A 14,296-nucleotide genomic window follows, 5' to 3' on the forward strand; every position below is an offset into this window, starting at 1 on the left:
CAGATTCTTGAATTTATTTAGCACAGGGGACGTGGAGACAGTAAGTACCAACACTTGCATGGATAGTAAGATGTGAATCATATTTAGCTGCTGCTTGTTTGCAGCAGCAGCGACGCGCTGCCAGAGGCCCCGAGGTGCACGGGAGCCAAGGCAGGACAAGGCACAGATTCCCAGAGGCTGCAGAGCTGCAGCTCCCATGGTGCTTGTTAGAGAGCAAGCTGGCAGGGGCCCAGCTCCCTTGGCATTCACAGGGAGGCTGCTTTCTGCTGAGGCAAGGATGTGACCAAGGCACAAACCTTCTCTTCTCCAAACACTGCCTGTGGTCATGACAGAGACAGCAGAAAGCATCCAGTCTGGTGCCTTTTCTTGGACAAGGGGCAATGAACTTATGTTTTGTGCTAGGAGACTTTCTCCTCTCTCTCTTTTTTTTCTTTTTTTCTTTTTTTAAATTTTGTATTTTTTCTTTGTCTGTGTAAAACAAGATCATGAATAAAGAATAATGTATCCTCAGTCCATCAATGTGCACTGCCAAGGAGGATGTTTGGTGTCACCAGCAGACTGGTGCACTCCCAAGCCTTGTGCCTTGGGACAGACTTACCCTTTTGTGAGCCTGCCCTGCCTAGGGGAGACCTGTATTTCTGGTAAGTGCTCAGCATCCAAATGTGTCTCACTGAGGCTGCATGACTGAGGTGAATAGCTCAAATGCTACCTTCCTGGATAGCACCAGCATTACATCAAACCCAGAGATGTCTCCTCTTGAAGCCAGGACACAGCCTCAACACTCTCACCCTCTGAGTGCCAGAAGAGCAAGCAGCTGTACCTCCCTAAAAGAGCTGAGCTGCTGTGGCTGGCTCCTGACACACCTGGGTTTAGCCTCAGACCAGTTCTCTCAGCAGTCAAGCACAGAAACCTCTTCCCATTAAGAGAACTGCAAGCCTCCCTCACCAGGCACCACAGCAATGGCACTAAGGGTGGGTTGAGAAGCCACAGCAATATTATGGCTACAGTCTTCTTTGGGGACTATTATCCAGCCTGCCCATGGCCAGTCTGCCTGTAACACACCAGAGGAGGCTCTACTGAGGCCACCTGTCAGTCCATGTACAAGTACAGGGAGCAGAACAGGCTCAAAGTCTTCTGGAAGAATCTTTGTGACATAATTTGCCAAATTCCCTAACACAGAGACCTTAGGAGGGAAAATGACTTTCCTTCAGGAAAAAGCTATAAACTTGACAAGTGTGTCAACATCCGGATTTTTTCTCTCCTCCTTTGTAAACAAATATATGCTAAAACAGTGCAAAGTCTGCTGGTAAATCACTGAGCAGCTGCTGCCTATGGAGAGTGGAAAATTATTACTGAATAATGGCTGCAGCATTCCTCCCCAGGGAGCTGGGCAGCAACAGCCTCAACAGTGACTTATCCTCAAATGAGTTTCAGAGCTTCCTCTGAACTACTTGTGTCAGTGTTCTTGCTGAAGCTGCCTGCCAGCATCAGAATGAGAGATCTCACACACACACAAGATATCCCTAGAACTCTGTTTTATCTCACTCATAGGGTACACCTGTGCACAATCTCTGGCCTCATCAGAAGACTCTGAAGGGACATGAAGTGAAAAACAAATCCCCCAAAGGAGCACACAGTGCACAGCCTGGTATTATCCTTTCATTGTGCAGAGAGGCTGAAATAAGCTCAAATAACCTTTCCAGCTGAAGCTGCTGCTTTAGGCACCAGGTTCAGGAGTGCAGTGAACTGCTGCTGGTGCTGACCAGTCTAAGGGACACTGAGACACTGAGAGAGCTCCACTGAAGTTAACTCACTCACTCACTGGTGTTTGAGCCGAGATGCTGCAGTCTCATAACCCGTACCCACATGTCAGGCCTCAACTCTTCCTAACTTCACACTGCTAAAAAATAAGCAATGTGCCTTGTCACTCTCTTCATCCTTTTGCACAGGAGGGCACAGGACACCTGGCCCGTGTGACTCCAGCAGATCTGCTAACCTACAGGTACACACATTTTGGTACACGCTGAGCACACAGTCTGCAGGGGGCCCACAAAGAACAACAGTTGACATGAAATGTGTTTCTGTTCTGTTATTGCTTGGATAACTGGAAGGCTTTTGTCTGTGTACTAAACTGAGCCCACACATGCTAATGCACATGAAGGATGGTTCTTGACCCCTTTCATCATAATTAAACGAGGCTGGACAATGAGACAACTAAAAATATCGTCTGAAAATGGTCTGAACAGCACCCCCTCCTCTCCCTCCTTCATGCATATTTTTTGCTAAACATAATTTTCAGCCAGTTGTAGCTTTGCTTAGGAAACTCATGCTTGGGCAAGTTACAACTCACCTCCCTCTTACTAGATTTGCACAATGTTTTTACTTGTGGCAGCTGGCCACAGCCTGGCTGATTCTGAGTAACTAAGCCACTGGAGACATGTATTTTGTGAGCTATCAGCATGTGCTTGGCATGCCCAAGTTTGTTCAGTAAGAAAAATGTAGGTGGACAATCAGGGTTGTTTCCATAACTGTGTGAAATAATTGAACTGTAAGTTGCAAATGTAAATTGCAGATTTAATCCTCTTTTTTATTAGTCTCATTTCTAATGTCAGGGATATTTACATTGCAGGATGAAAACAGGAGACAGTGAGGGGGTGGGTAAGCAGGGAATGATTTATTACAGATTCCATTTGGTGTAGTAGTCCAAAACAAACGAGACAGAGCATATGGATAACTTATTTTGTATGTAATAAAAGATGGATGTTAATACCTCCCAGCCTGATCTTTAATCATATATATTTGCTTTTTGATCTAGTTTTAATATGGAAGATGAGAATCATTGAGAATCTGATAGCAAAGATCTTTCAGAAATCTGTTTGTAACACATGAGGAAAGAAGCAAGCAAGCACAGTGAATTAGTCTGTGCCATAGAGGTTGTAGGTAATTCTCCCTCAAAATTGCTCATAATGTTTCTCTGCTTTGCCTTATTCCTCCCTTGTGTTTTCCTCAGCACTCTGTCTCCAGGAAAAAATTCCTGCTAGTCTCTGGAAATGCTTTGTTCATTGAAGTGGGAGTAAGGCCTCCTGTCCCTCCTGATGGAAGTTCCAAAGGACTCAAGTTATCCCTCACAAGAATCCCCGTGGGGCTTGCCTCGCTCTCCGGACACGAGCAGACATCTGTGTTACTTTTGCTGGTTCCCCTGCTGTTCCCATCCTCCCACCACCCTTGCTGCCCTGCTGCAGGGCCCAGGAGCTTCCCTACCACTGGCACTCCCTGAGAGCATCCTAAGCAGCCGGCCCAGACTGTGAGGGATGTTTCTATGGAAACATTTACGTCCTCTCGGTCTGGGGTGTGCTAACAGCCTTCAGCACGCTTGTCTCCTGTATCCTTGCAGGTGGAAGAAGAAAACCTCTTTTCCTTTGCAATGTTTACTTCAAAAAAAAAAAAAAAAAAACAAACCTAAATCCAAAGATATTATTAAAGCCCATATATTGACCTTCCATCCTAAGGATGAGGAGGAGGAATGGAGAAGTATTAGTTTTCCACCTCCTGGTGATGCTGTTTGGCTGGAGGTGGCTCTCTGCAGTGCTGGATTTATCAAGGCACTTCATTTCTTCCCAGCCAGGCCCTTGGCCTCTCTCCTGCAGTGAGCTCTGGAAGAGCAGCTCCTTTCTCCTGCAGCTGGCCCTCGTTTCTGTGTCAGGATGGATCCTACTTATCCCAGGAGTTCCCCATGCTGAGGTGCCCAGGACAGGAAAATAACATCCACAGCAATAAAGCTGTTAATAAATCAGGACTTCGCTCACCATGCACACAAATTGGGTATTTCCTCAGAAGACACCTTTTTATGCTGGAAATTAAATTTTCTGCAGAGCAGCTCAGTCTCTGAGCCACAAATATATTATGTCATATTTGAAAGAAATTATTTTTTTAACTTTTGATTAGTAAAGAGTAGATAGTAGTCCTGTGCTTAGAAAATACTTGTATTATTGTTTGTACAAAAATTGTTATTTGTGCTTAAAATAGTGTCTTCAACCTTGGTCAAAAAAGTCTAGCCACAGTAGAGATATCTCTGACATAATATCTGCAAAAGAAAAAAGATAATTTATGAAGGAATTGCGGTTGTAGGTCATTAAATGATTTAACAACAGTTATTATTCAGTCCTGCAGCAAACACGGAAAAATGTGCTTTTCTCTAAATGGCTGGCTTCTTGTTACTTGAGTTCACTTTCTGGATTGCAGATTACAGAAAATCTGTCTGGAACTCATAATGCAGACAAATTTCCACCTCAGTTCACACACAAAAGGGAAAGCAGGCAGCTAGGAAACAGGCAGATCTGGGTTAAGTTCCTCATTGCATACTTCATTTTTGCTTACGTGATTCTTGCGCACACATTCCCAGAGTCCTTTCAGAGAAATCTATAATTATCTTTTCATGATGAAGGATTGGGTGTATATGTATTGGGTGCATTTCTGTTTGTTTAGCTGCTATTATGGTCACACAATCGCTCTTTTCTTTTCAGTTGAAGGAGGGGAAGGCAGGCACAGCAGGGGATGTGAGAGCTCTCCCTTAGCCAGTGAGGACATGGAAGTGCTGTCCACCCATCCACACAGCCAATCACCCCACTCAGCTCCTTTAAAAGCTGCCACATCCTCTCAATTTTCCTTTGAAGTAAGATCTGCCTCCTCCTTAGTGTATTTATCAGAACAGTTATCTCAACTGCTACAATGGTGTTTTTTGGCATTGGAGGTCATTTTTCTCTGCCTCCTCGATTTTAATGAGTAATTTCAAGTTCTGTGCTTGCAAAGAAAGAAAGAAAGAACCAAAACCAACCAGCCAAAATAAAATAGTGACAAACCAACATGTAGGGAAAATTGCTGTTTTTAATTCAGCAGCCAGCGTTCATGTTACAGATGCGGAGTGACATACCCTGCTTTGTAGCGACAGTGCTAAGACTAGACTGCTGAAAGCAGAAATTGGGTCACACTCCATCCTTGCAAATCATCAGTCAAGTTGTTTAAGATGTTCCAGGCAGTTAGATCTGAGCAAACAACATAAAGGCTATGGCTTTACACGACTACTGCTGAGGCCTTAACTGGAAAATAGTGGAGCCTTTTGCACAAATAGCTGAGAGCAAGCTGAGCTGCAGGATGATGGTGTTTGAACAAGCAAGGTCCCACCGCAGCTCTCAGAGCTGATGGCGCCGTGAGGCTGGCAAAGTGGAAAAATCAACCTTTTGCATCTGGGTAACTCTGACACAGTGAGGAATGACACAGGTATAAAAGCCCCAGCTCACCGGAGCTGTCCTGTGCTTGTGTGACCCGACTGAAAGGATGATGAAGGAACTGAAGCCAGAGGAAAACTGCTGACCCGAGTGATTTTCCTGCTGTGAGCTGTCTCACTGGGGCCAGGCCGGCCGGTGGAACTGTTCAGCAGGAACAGGGTGGGGGAAGAGGTCTGAATTCTTTCCTAGAAGCATGTTGATTTAGATCAGATAAAACTGAGTGCGAAATTTCACTTTAAAAGCTACCCAAGGTAGCTTTGCCCTTTGTAGCCGCGAGTCTCTATAGGAGATCCATTAATGCTCTCACGAGTGATGGCTGCACAGAGAACAGAGCAGCAACTGCAGCAGCACGAAACAGCATGGCAGGAGAGGCCATTCTCATTCCTCAGCTGTGGCATGTTCAGCCCCAGCATGGTTGAAGGCACTAGTTAGACTGACACTCCCGGCTGCCCGGGGTGCGGCTCTGCAGCCGGGTTCCCCAGCAGCCTCTCGGCGCCGAGGCGGCGCCATGGCCGCCGTGAGGGAGGCAGGCTGCGGGCAGACACCCTCCTGCACGCACACAAACACCAGCCCGGAGAGCCGTAATCTACGCGCTCCATGTGTGGGGCAGGCAGGGAGGGAAGGCAGCGCCTTATCTCAGGGAGCGGGAAGCCATGGCGGGCTGCCGCCGCCTCAGGGGCGCTATGCCAGCGCCTCAGCTGGGCCGCAGCCGCAGCTCCCGCCTCACCTCAGCGGGGCTTTGTGTGGAGAACAAAAGGGGCCGTTGGAAATCAAAGTGGGGAGCACACACTGCTTCCAGAGGGGCATGTGAGGGGAAACGCAGGACTGCCGCGACTGTGAACCACTTCCCTGCCCGGCTGTTCGTTCTCCACCCGCTCCCAGAATCATCTTTATTTCCCCCACCGACCCAGCCGCCATTTCCCCGCCCCGCTGCTCCTTCTGCTCCTTCTCCCCCCCTTCCCCTCCGCATTGGTCTCCTCCGGGCCTGGCCAATGACAGCTCACGGTGCACGCGAACGACTCGCCCGTAGCCAATGAGCGCCGCCCTTCCCACGTGTTGAGCTGAGTGACGTTTTCCGCGCGAGCTCCCCGTCTTTGTTGGCGGGTAAAATTTCCCCCCCAACGCTCCCCGCGGGGGGAGCGTCCTCAGTCGCTCCGGTCACGTGGCACAGCCGCGCCCGAAGGGGGGGTGTCAGCGCGCATGTATACATCATATAGTCCCTACTTGACTGTCCCGCTGCGGAGCCGTGCCGTCTTGTCGGCGGTTCCTGTGTTTAACTCGTAGCAGAACGGCAGGAGAGAAGCGCAGAAATAGAGGCCACAGGCCTCTAGGCGCGCTGGTGACAGGCTGGTGACGCTTGGCGGAAGGATACATCACGGTCTCAGCCGGTTTGACGGCTCTCATATATAAGAGCGGAGCGCCGCCTGTGCCACCTCATTGTTTCCTGTGTCTGAGTGGCGAGGTCGTGTCAGTGCCCGTGTCAGTGTGCGCAGCACCTCCCGCGCGGCGCGGATACGAGCAGCCCCCCTCCCCTGGCCGCCATGGCTCTTTAAGGCGGCAGGGCCAGCGGCGGCATCGGCCAGTGCAGCAGGCGCAGCAGCAGCGGCGGCGGCCTCAGCACACCCCCGGCATCTGCAACCATGGCGTGAGTATCGTGTGTGAGGGACGGCTGCTCCCTCTCCTGTGTATTGATAGGCGCCCCCGTACCCTCTTGAAGTGGGCTTCTGGGGTGGGTTTGTTACGTGTGTATCTCACGGGGAGCGGGAGGAGATACTTCGATATACTAAAATAATGTCTAAAATGGAAATAAATTAAGCTAGTTATGGCGAAATGGGTGCATGGTGCGGAGATCCTTATAGGGCTCAGTATCCCCGGGTGCGGCCAGTGTCAGAAATAGCAGGAAATGCCATTTCGAAGAATTTACGAGAAACGTCTGTGTTTCCTATCGTTCGAGAAACCTTGCTTTCAAGAAATCTGGGTTTTTAATAGTATTTTTTTCTGGGATTTTCATAGGACTGAAGGAATATTGCCAGGGAGGGTTTCTTTGCTCTCGTGAGGGGGAAGTGCTGGGGAAAATGGGGCATTAGGGGTTTTAGGGTTTTAAGTGTAAGAACCACGTGGTATAATCGCAGATCGGCGAGCGGGGATTGTCACTCCTCTGGCACCATCGCTAATACTAAACACTGTGGTGCTGTAGCGTTAAGTCTGCGCTGGCCGAAGGGCGCAGAGCGCTGAGCGGTGAAACGTGGCAGGACACAAAATGGCGGCGGGGCCGCGAAATGGCGGCGGGTGGGCGGGGCCGGCCCCGAGGGAGCGGGGACGCGCGGCGGCACAGAAATAAAGTCGTGAGATAAATCTGTTGCGTTCCGCCATACTTCCTGAGGTGCCGCTGCTAGACAAGGTTAAAATGTTTGTCAGACCAAATACTGATGGCTGTAAGTTCTGTTCGCAGGTTTTTCACGGCAGCGCACAGCAGCATTGCTGTAGTCGACGACAAAACCTTCTACTTGTCTACATCCTTCGGCGTCAAAGCGTTAAAAGCTGACGAAAATGAGCTTCTTGAACAACGAGATGCTGTTGGGGGATTCAATATCCCCCTTCAGCCAGCCGTGTTCGGTGGCTGAGGAAAGTCTGGGACTCCTAGATGACTACCTGGAGGTGGCCGAGCCCCTCGGTTCGCATGGGTTCTCCAGCGACAAGGCTAAGGCAGTCTCCTCCAATTGGCTTGCTGTGGACAGTATAGGCAACACCATAGATAGCAGTCAGGGTAAGGTATTACTTACTTTCATAAAGCGCATCAATTATGTAGTACCACAACATTCCAGTTGAAAATAAATTGCTGGGTTTTCATAAATCTGAAGGTAATCCTGCATGCCTTACCCGGGCTTGGAAAGAGTGGGTGCTGTGCTTCTTACCCCACACACAATTGCTGGTTGTGGTAAAGTGCCACTTGTGTTGGCCGTGAAATAACACAGCAGATGTCAATGCTACTATTTCTTGCAGAGGTAGCAATAAGAAAGTGTGGTTGCATGTTGCAAATGTCCCTGAATTCTTCTGGTCTTTAAATAAGAGGGTTGGAATGTCACAAGAGCTGCTTGCTTTGTACCCTGCAGTTTATAGCTCAGTGAAAGAGTATTTTTTTTCTGATACTTATTCTTTGTGCTAATACATGAGAAAGATGATGAAATTGTTTTCATAAGGTTGAGTTGCACTGTGTGATGGTTTACTGAAGTGGTAATTTACTTTTTGTATTGTGCAGAGGATGCCTTCTCTGGCATGGAGTGGATGGTGGAGAAGATGGATCTGAAGGAATTTGATTTTGATGCCCTGTTAGGTATGGAACATCTGGAAGCCACCGTCTCACCAGACGAGCTGATGGCCACGTTGGAAGACACGTGTGATCTATTTAATGCTACCATCCAGGAATTTCACAACAAAGAACTTCCACTGATAAATAATGTCATCACCCATGTCCCCGAATCCCCAGTTGGAGCCGATCCAGCGGCCCCACTGACTTCCCTTTGGTCTTTTCCCCTCTGCCCAGGGTCTCTGAGTTCCACTCCAGATCACTCATTTAGCTTAGAACTAGGTAGTGAAGTGGATGTTCTGGAAGGAGAAAGAAAGCGGGAGTTCCCCACTGTTGTGGTGGTGATCACAAAGTCTGAGAAAGAGGAGGAGAACCACTCTGATGACAGTGGAATATGCATGAGCCCAGACTCCTACCTGGGAACCCCCCAACACAGCCCCACCAATTCAGTCGGATCCCCCAATGGCAACCAGTTCCCTGCAGATGCCCCCTGTGGCTCTGTGCGGTCCAAACCATACGATCATCCTGCAGAGAAGGTAGTGTCAGCAAAGGTGAAAGGAGAGAAGAAGATAGATAAGAAACTAAAAAAGATGGAGCAGAATAAGACAGCTGCCACGCGTTACCGGCAGAAGAAGAGGGCGGAACAGGAGGCACTGTCTGGGGAGTGCAGAGAGTTGGAGCAGAAGAACCAGGCCCTGAAGGAGAAAGCAGATTCCCTTAGTAAGGAAATCCAGTACTTAAAAGATCTGATAGAAGAGGTCCGCAAGGCCAAGGGCAAAAGAACTAGAGTCCCCGAGTAGGCTGGTCAGCAGTGTTGTGTGCATGTATATAAGCTTCCTGCTAAAGCTGTGTATTGCTGTCTAATAAATAATTTTGTAGTAAATGTGCAATGATTGTGTGATGAGTGGTACCTGTAAAACCAGCATAACTTGAACAACACCTGGGAGTAAGTACAAGCACAACAAGGGGTGTTTGGAGAGTGCAGCATGTCATTTGTGCTGCTTGTTCTGGGTGGTGGGTGCAGTGCAAGTGCACCGAGTGCTTTGACCTGGGGTGTCTGTAGAGTGTTTAAAGCAGCAGGAGCCAAGGAATACCCAGGACACGCTCACAAACTCCAGCCCACAAATTGACCTGTTGCCCCCTGTAATTTACATACACTAAAGTGAGAGGGGATCATACTGGGGTGCCTCAGGGCTTTCAGCAAATTTGTGAGCCTGTTGAAACATTGGGATTGGAGAGTCACAAGGTTGGTAGGGGGGTGGGAGGTGCTTATTTTCAGACTTGGATATTTCTCTGAAGAGAGGAAAAGGGTTTGAGGACAAAGTAAGTTACGAACACTGGTTTAAGGAAGCACTTGATAGACAAACCCAGAGTGAGTACCGAAGAGTGGGGAGTTAACTGCATGTGGGTTCCTCATGTCCCTGTGGGTCTCCCAAGTGCCCAAACCATGAGCAGGAGCCGTTGCCTGGCCCTGGCAAACTGGTGTGAACAGGGCCCGATGGATGGGGATACTGTAGTGCTCTTACTGATGGGTCACATTCCTGTACCAGTGTGATAGTCTTTATTTCTTAACCCAGGCACTAGTCAAATTTTAAACTAAATAAAAATTTGACTATCAAGGCTGTAGCTGAGTTGGTCTGTAAAACTAGTTCAGCTCCAGTCCTGCCTCAGCTGTGCAGGGAAGGTAGTGGTGTGCTGGAGCAGCACCTGTGTGTGGAGATACTGGGATTACTTTAGGATTTTGGATGTGCTGTTTTTAACTACTTAATGTGTACTTAATTTGTTTTGTTTTGCTGCTGCTACCCCCATTTAACAGTGCTTATTCCCTTTGGCATGGGGCCATGGCACATCCTATCTGAGGAGCTATTTCCTTCTTGCCACTAGCATGGCTCCCTGAGCTGCTGGGTTCAGGTGCCTGGACATCCCAGCCTGGCTGGCACACACGTGTGGTGGCTTCAGGGCTCCAGTCTGCTGGAGTGGGGAGGGAAAAGGATATTAAGGGAACCTTGGAGAATGGTTTCTCCAGCTGCAGCCTGCTGGGGGTCCTGGTCTCAAGGACATTTGAGCTCCTTATGCCCTCGATTCAGTGCTGCAGTCCTTCATCCCTGCTCCTTGCCCGAGCCATTGCCTGCTGTGGGATAACAGCGGTGTGCTGGTGTGTGAGGGCTGCTCCAGCCGATGGATGGTGCAGGTGGCTGCTGGCAGCAGGATCTGATTGCTGCCACGGAGGGCTGAGTGGGCCGGGCCCTCAGTGGCACCTGCCAGTGCTTGCAGCTGTGCGTGGGTGGCTGGGGGCTATTTAAATTACAGCAAGAGGGGCTCTGCCACACTGAGGTGGGGGTGGGTAACAGATATGAGACAGTTTGAGTAGTTTCAAACCTCCTGGGTCAGGGCACTGGTGACCACGTACTGTATGAATGGGATGCCCTGCAAACTGGGGACTGCAAGCAGAGGCAAGGGACTCTGTTGGGTTTAGGAGGTAGACCAATGTAATAGGTTTCCTTCAAATCAGCTGGATCAGCCAGGCTAGGGATGGGGATAATTAGAGGCAAAAAAGCCCCAAGGTTTTGGTCAAATTTGCACCTGAGGTGACGTTGTGCTTGGTCTCAGTTGAGCCACAGAAAACACAGTAACTGCTATGAGTCTATGAGCTGGTGGCTTCCCTGTGCAGGCGAAACCCTCCTCCCCATACTGATGCCCCTTTCCCACCACAGGGCAAACACCTCCTCTTCCCTTAGAGCCATAGCAACTCCTGCTCACACCTGGCAAGAGCCAGGGCTGAGGGAGCACCTCCTGTGTTCTGCTGCCCTTACTCAGTTCTCCTGAAGTCTGGAAAAATTGTCAGCAAACTTATTTATCTCCTCCCCACCCCATGGCAGGGCTGTCTGTGAGCCACTTGTGGCTAAAACCAATTTCTCTTTGCATTCACGCTCTGCAGGTGGACAAGGCAGTGCCCGAGCTGGCCAGTAAGTACATGATTCTGGTTTCTACAGCCCTGCAGAGGGTATGCAGGTCCAGTTTACAAATTACACTCACCCCAGGGAAGGAAGAGCAGAGCTGGAACAGGCGAGAAGGAATGTGTAACGCATCCGTGCTGCTTTGCTCTCTGCAGCCGTGTGTGTGCTCTGTAGAACTCCTTGCAGCAGAGTCAGAAACCTGCCCTTTAAGAGCCATCAGCACTGTCAGTGCTTGCTGAGCCTCCGAGCCTGTGGCTTTGCAGAGGCAGCCCATATGGCAATCTCATGCAACGCCTGCTGAAATGATGCTGTGTTTCCATACTTAGTAACTTAGTTAAGATTTTACAGGGGCTGGAGATCAGGGCTGACTCTTCCTCTGCATTTTTTATCTAGACTTTTCCTCCAGGCTTCAGTTAGGCACAGCAAGCATCACGCCACTTGGCTCTGCAGCCCAGCAGCTTGTCCAGCCTGCAGCAGGAGCCAAGGGACACCCAGGACACTGTCACAAACTCCAGCCTACAAGTGTAAAAAGTCTGATAGCCTCCTGCCTAATAGCTGATTTTATATTTTGTAAACTGCAGGAACTCTCTCCTTTTTCTCACAGCCTCACAGAAAAAATGTGCTTCAACTGATTCCCTGCAGCTTGCATAGAGCATGATACCATGTCCAGAATTAGATTGTAGTGCATGAAATGCAAGCTTTACCTGCCCCTGGAGGAGCCTAGTTATTCTACATCCTTGGAAACAGCAGAATCCCCCCAATCCGCATTATGTAAAAGCTGTTTGAATCTAAGTTAGCAAAGGTGATGTGATTTCTGTCTCAGCTATTCTTGTTCTGAATTAAGGGCAGTGAAGTAGACTTCACACACACAGTGTGCATGTCCCTCAGGCTCCCATCCCTCAGCCAATTTTGTGCTTCATGTTAAACAGGAGTCCAATATTCCCCCACATAACCACACAAACTCTTACCGTACACTGCTCACAAAGCCCCTTCTCACAAGCTTGTTTTTGCTGTTATCACAATATTTATAACTACCTTCCTCTTCACCCTGCCTTTAGAGAGACCCAGGTGCATGCCCTTCTCTTTCAAAAGGAAAAGGGGAAACCACCACTGCTGATAACTTCACATGCCTGTGTGGAGAATCAGATGCACCTTTGCAGCACTCTTACAAAAATAAATCCACAGCTGCAGTGTTGAGGAATGAAGAAAGAATGATGATAAAATCTTTCAAATAGCTTTTGCCCTGGCAGAAAGCCCAGAAATAGCTGCAAGGACAGGCTGTCCTTTGGGAGATGAATGCTCCTCCAGTGCTCCCAAGCTGGACTACAGAAAGAAAATGTGGCTCAGTCTGATACAAACAGTTTCACATAGTGGTAGTCCATTCATAGCCTTTTGGGGGGGATGGGAAATCTATACATTTTTGGTCAGAAGAATACCAGTTTTCTTTATCTTCCCATAGACTTAGGTCTTCAGAAAAACAAACAAACCCAAAACAAACAGAATCTCTACTATCATTTCTATAGGCATAATTTCCATCTTGTGCATACTAAATTTTTCTCAGTAGCCCCTGGGGATATCCTACCTTCCTTTGTCTTGCTGTATTCACAGCCTTGCCATGCAATACTGCACATAAACTCTTGTTACACTTCATTTCCAGTGCAATGGGGGTCTTTTCCAGTGCTTGGGGTCTTACCATGACCATCCCTTGCTGGGCCAGAAGTGCTCACCACTGCTGACTTTCCCATTGAAATGCTTCAGGCCCTGTGAATTAACAGAGGAATTCAGCCCCCTGACCTAGGCAATACTATTTTGGCTGCTCAGATATCCCAAGTATGCTGCCTTTGCATGATTTTCAGTGCACTCATGCAGTGTCATAAGTGAATGAAGTCACCGAATGAAGGAAGCTGGCTGCACCCACAAGCTCCAGTTTCCCTATTACAGAGGTGCATGCTCTCCAAGTGAGGGCCAGCTGCCTCTCATTTCTCCTTCAGCTGCTCTCTTCCTCTCTTTTCAGGCACACACCCTTTTAAGGAATGGCAGGAGTGAGTTTCAGGCTCAGCAGATGCGTCAGCTTAATTTATATAGGGCAGAGAATCTCCTAGTCCTGAAACTCCTCTGCATCTCCATTGCAGCGTGCAGGCAGCTGGAGAAAGAGCCCTGGTCTTTGCCTCCCATTAAAGGAGATAAATGATCTTGCTGGCATGCAAATGGTGCAGCTCAGGACAGACCAGCTTGGCTACCTTACTGCTTAGCCCTGCCAACAGCTTATTCCTTCAGAAAAAGGTGTCACCCTGTAGACAGCTGCAGAGCAACCTTCTTGCTTTTTGTGTCCCCTGCCCCCGCCAGTTAGTGGTTGGCTCTGTTAATCCTCTTTAAGGTAACTACACATAGACGTGCAAACCTTTAATCCCTCTCCAGCCTGCCAACCCTTCAGCCTGCCTTGGCTGGAGTTCCACATTTTGAGCTGTAAGCAGACAGTAGGCAGTCTGCCTTCTTTCACACTCCTCATTTCAACTTGAATTGATGGGTCTTTATGTCTCAAAATGAGGAACTTCCTTTCGCTGTAACTTTTCTGAGTTATTCAGGGCCCTGCTGCTGTGCACCCTTTTTACAACCACCAGTCCCCTTCCTGAGGTGTTAAGGAGCCTGTAAGTGCTGTAGGTGCTGATGCTGTGTTGATTATCAGCAGACTGAAATGTAAGGCAGCCATGGAAAAACACCCCAGAGGGTAAGATTGGCTAAGGTTT

At 48.7% G+C, this 14,296-nt stretch overlaps 1 protein-coding gene across 1 annotated transcript; it reads left to right on the forward strand.

Annotated features, from left to right (window-relative positions):
• The first annotated feature begins 4,871 nt into the window (after positions 1 to 4,871).
• ATF4 (activating transcription factor 4) lies at positions 4,872 to 9,482 on the forward strand. Its single transcript, XM_056508361.1, has 3 exons — positions 4,872 to 6,930; positions 7,738 to 8,052; positions 8,545 to 9,482. The coding sequence occupies exons 2-3, from the start codon at positions 7,836 to 7,838 to the stop codon at positions 9,390 to 9,392; spliced, it is 1,065 nt and encodes a 354-aa protein (XP_056364336.1). The 5' UTR covers positions 4,872 to 6,930; positions 7,738 to 7,835; the 3' UTR covers positions 9,393 to 9,482.
• Positions 9,483 to 14,296: the final 4,814 nt, after the last annotated feature.

The sequence above is a fragment of the Oenanthe melanoleuca genome, chromosome 1A (genome assembly GCF_029582105.1).
Source record: "Oenanthe melanoleuca isolate GR-GAL-2019-014 chromosome 1A, OMel1.0, whole genome shotgun sequence".
Taxonomy (NCBI): domain Eukaryota; kingdom Metazoa; phylum Chordata; class Aves; order Passeriformes; family Muscicapidae; genus Oenanthe; species Oenanthe melanoleuca.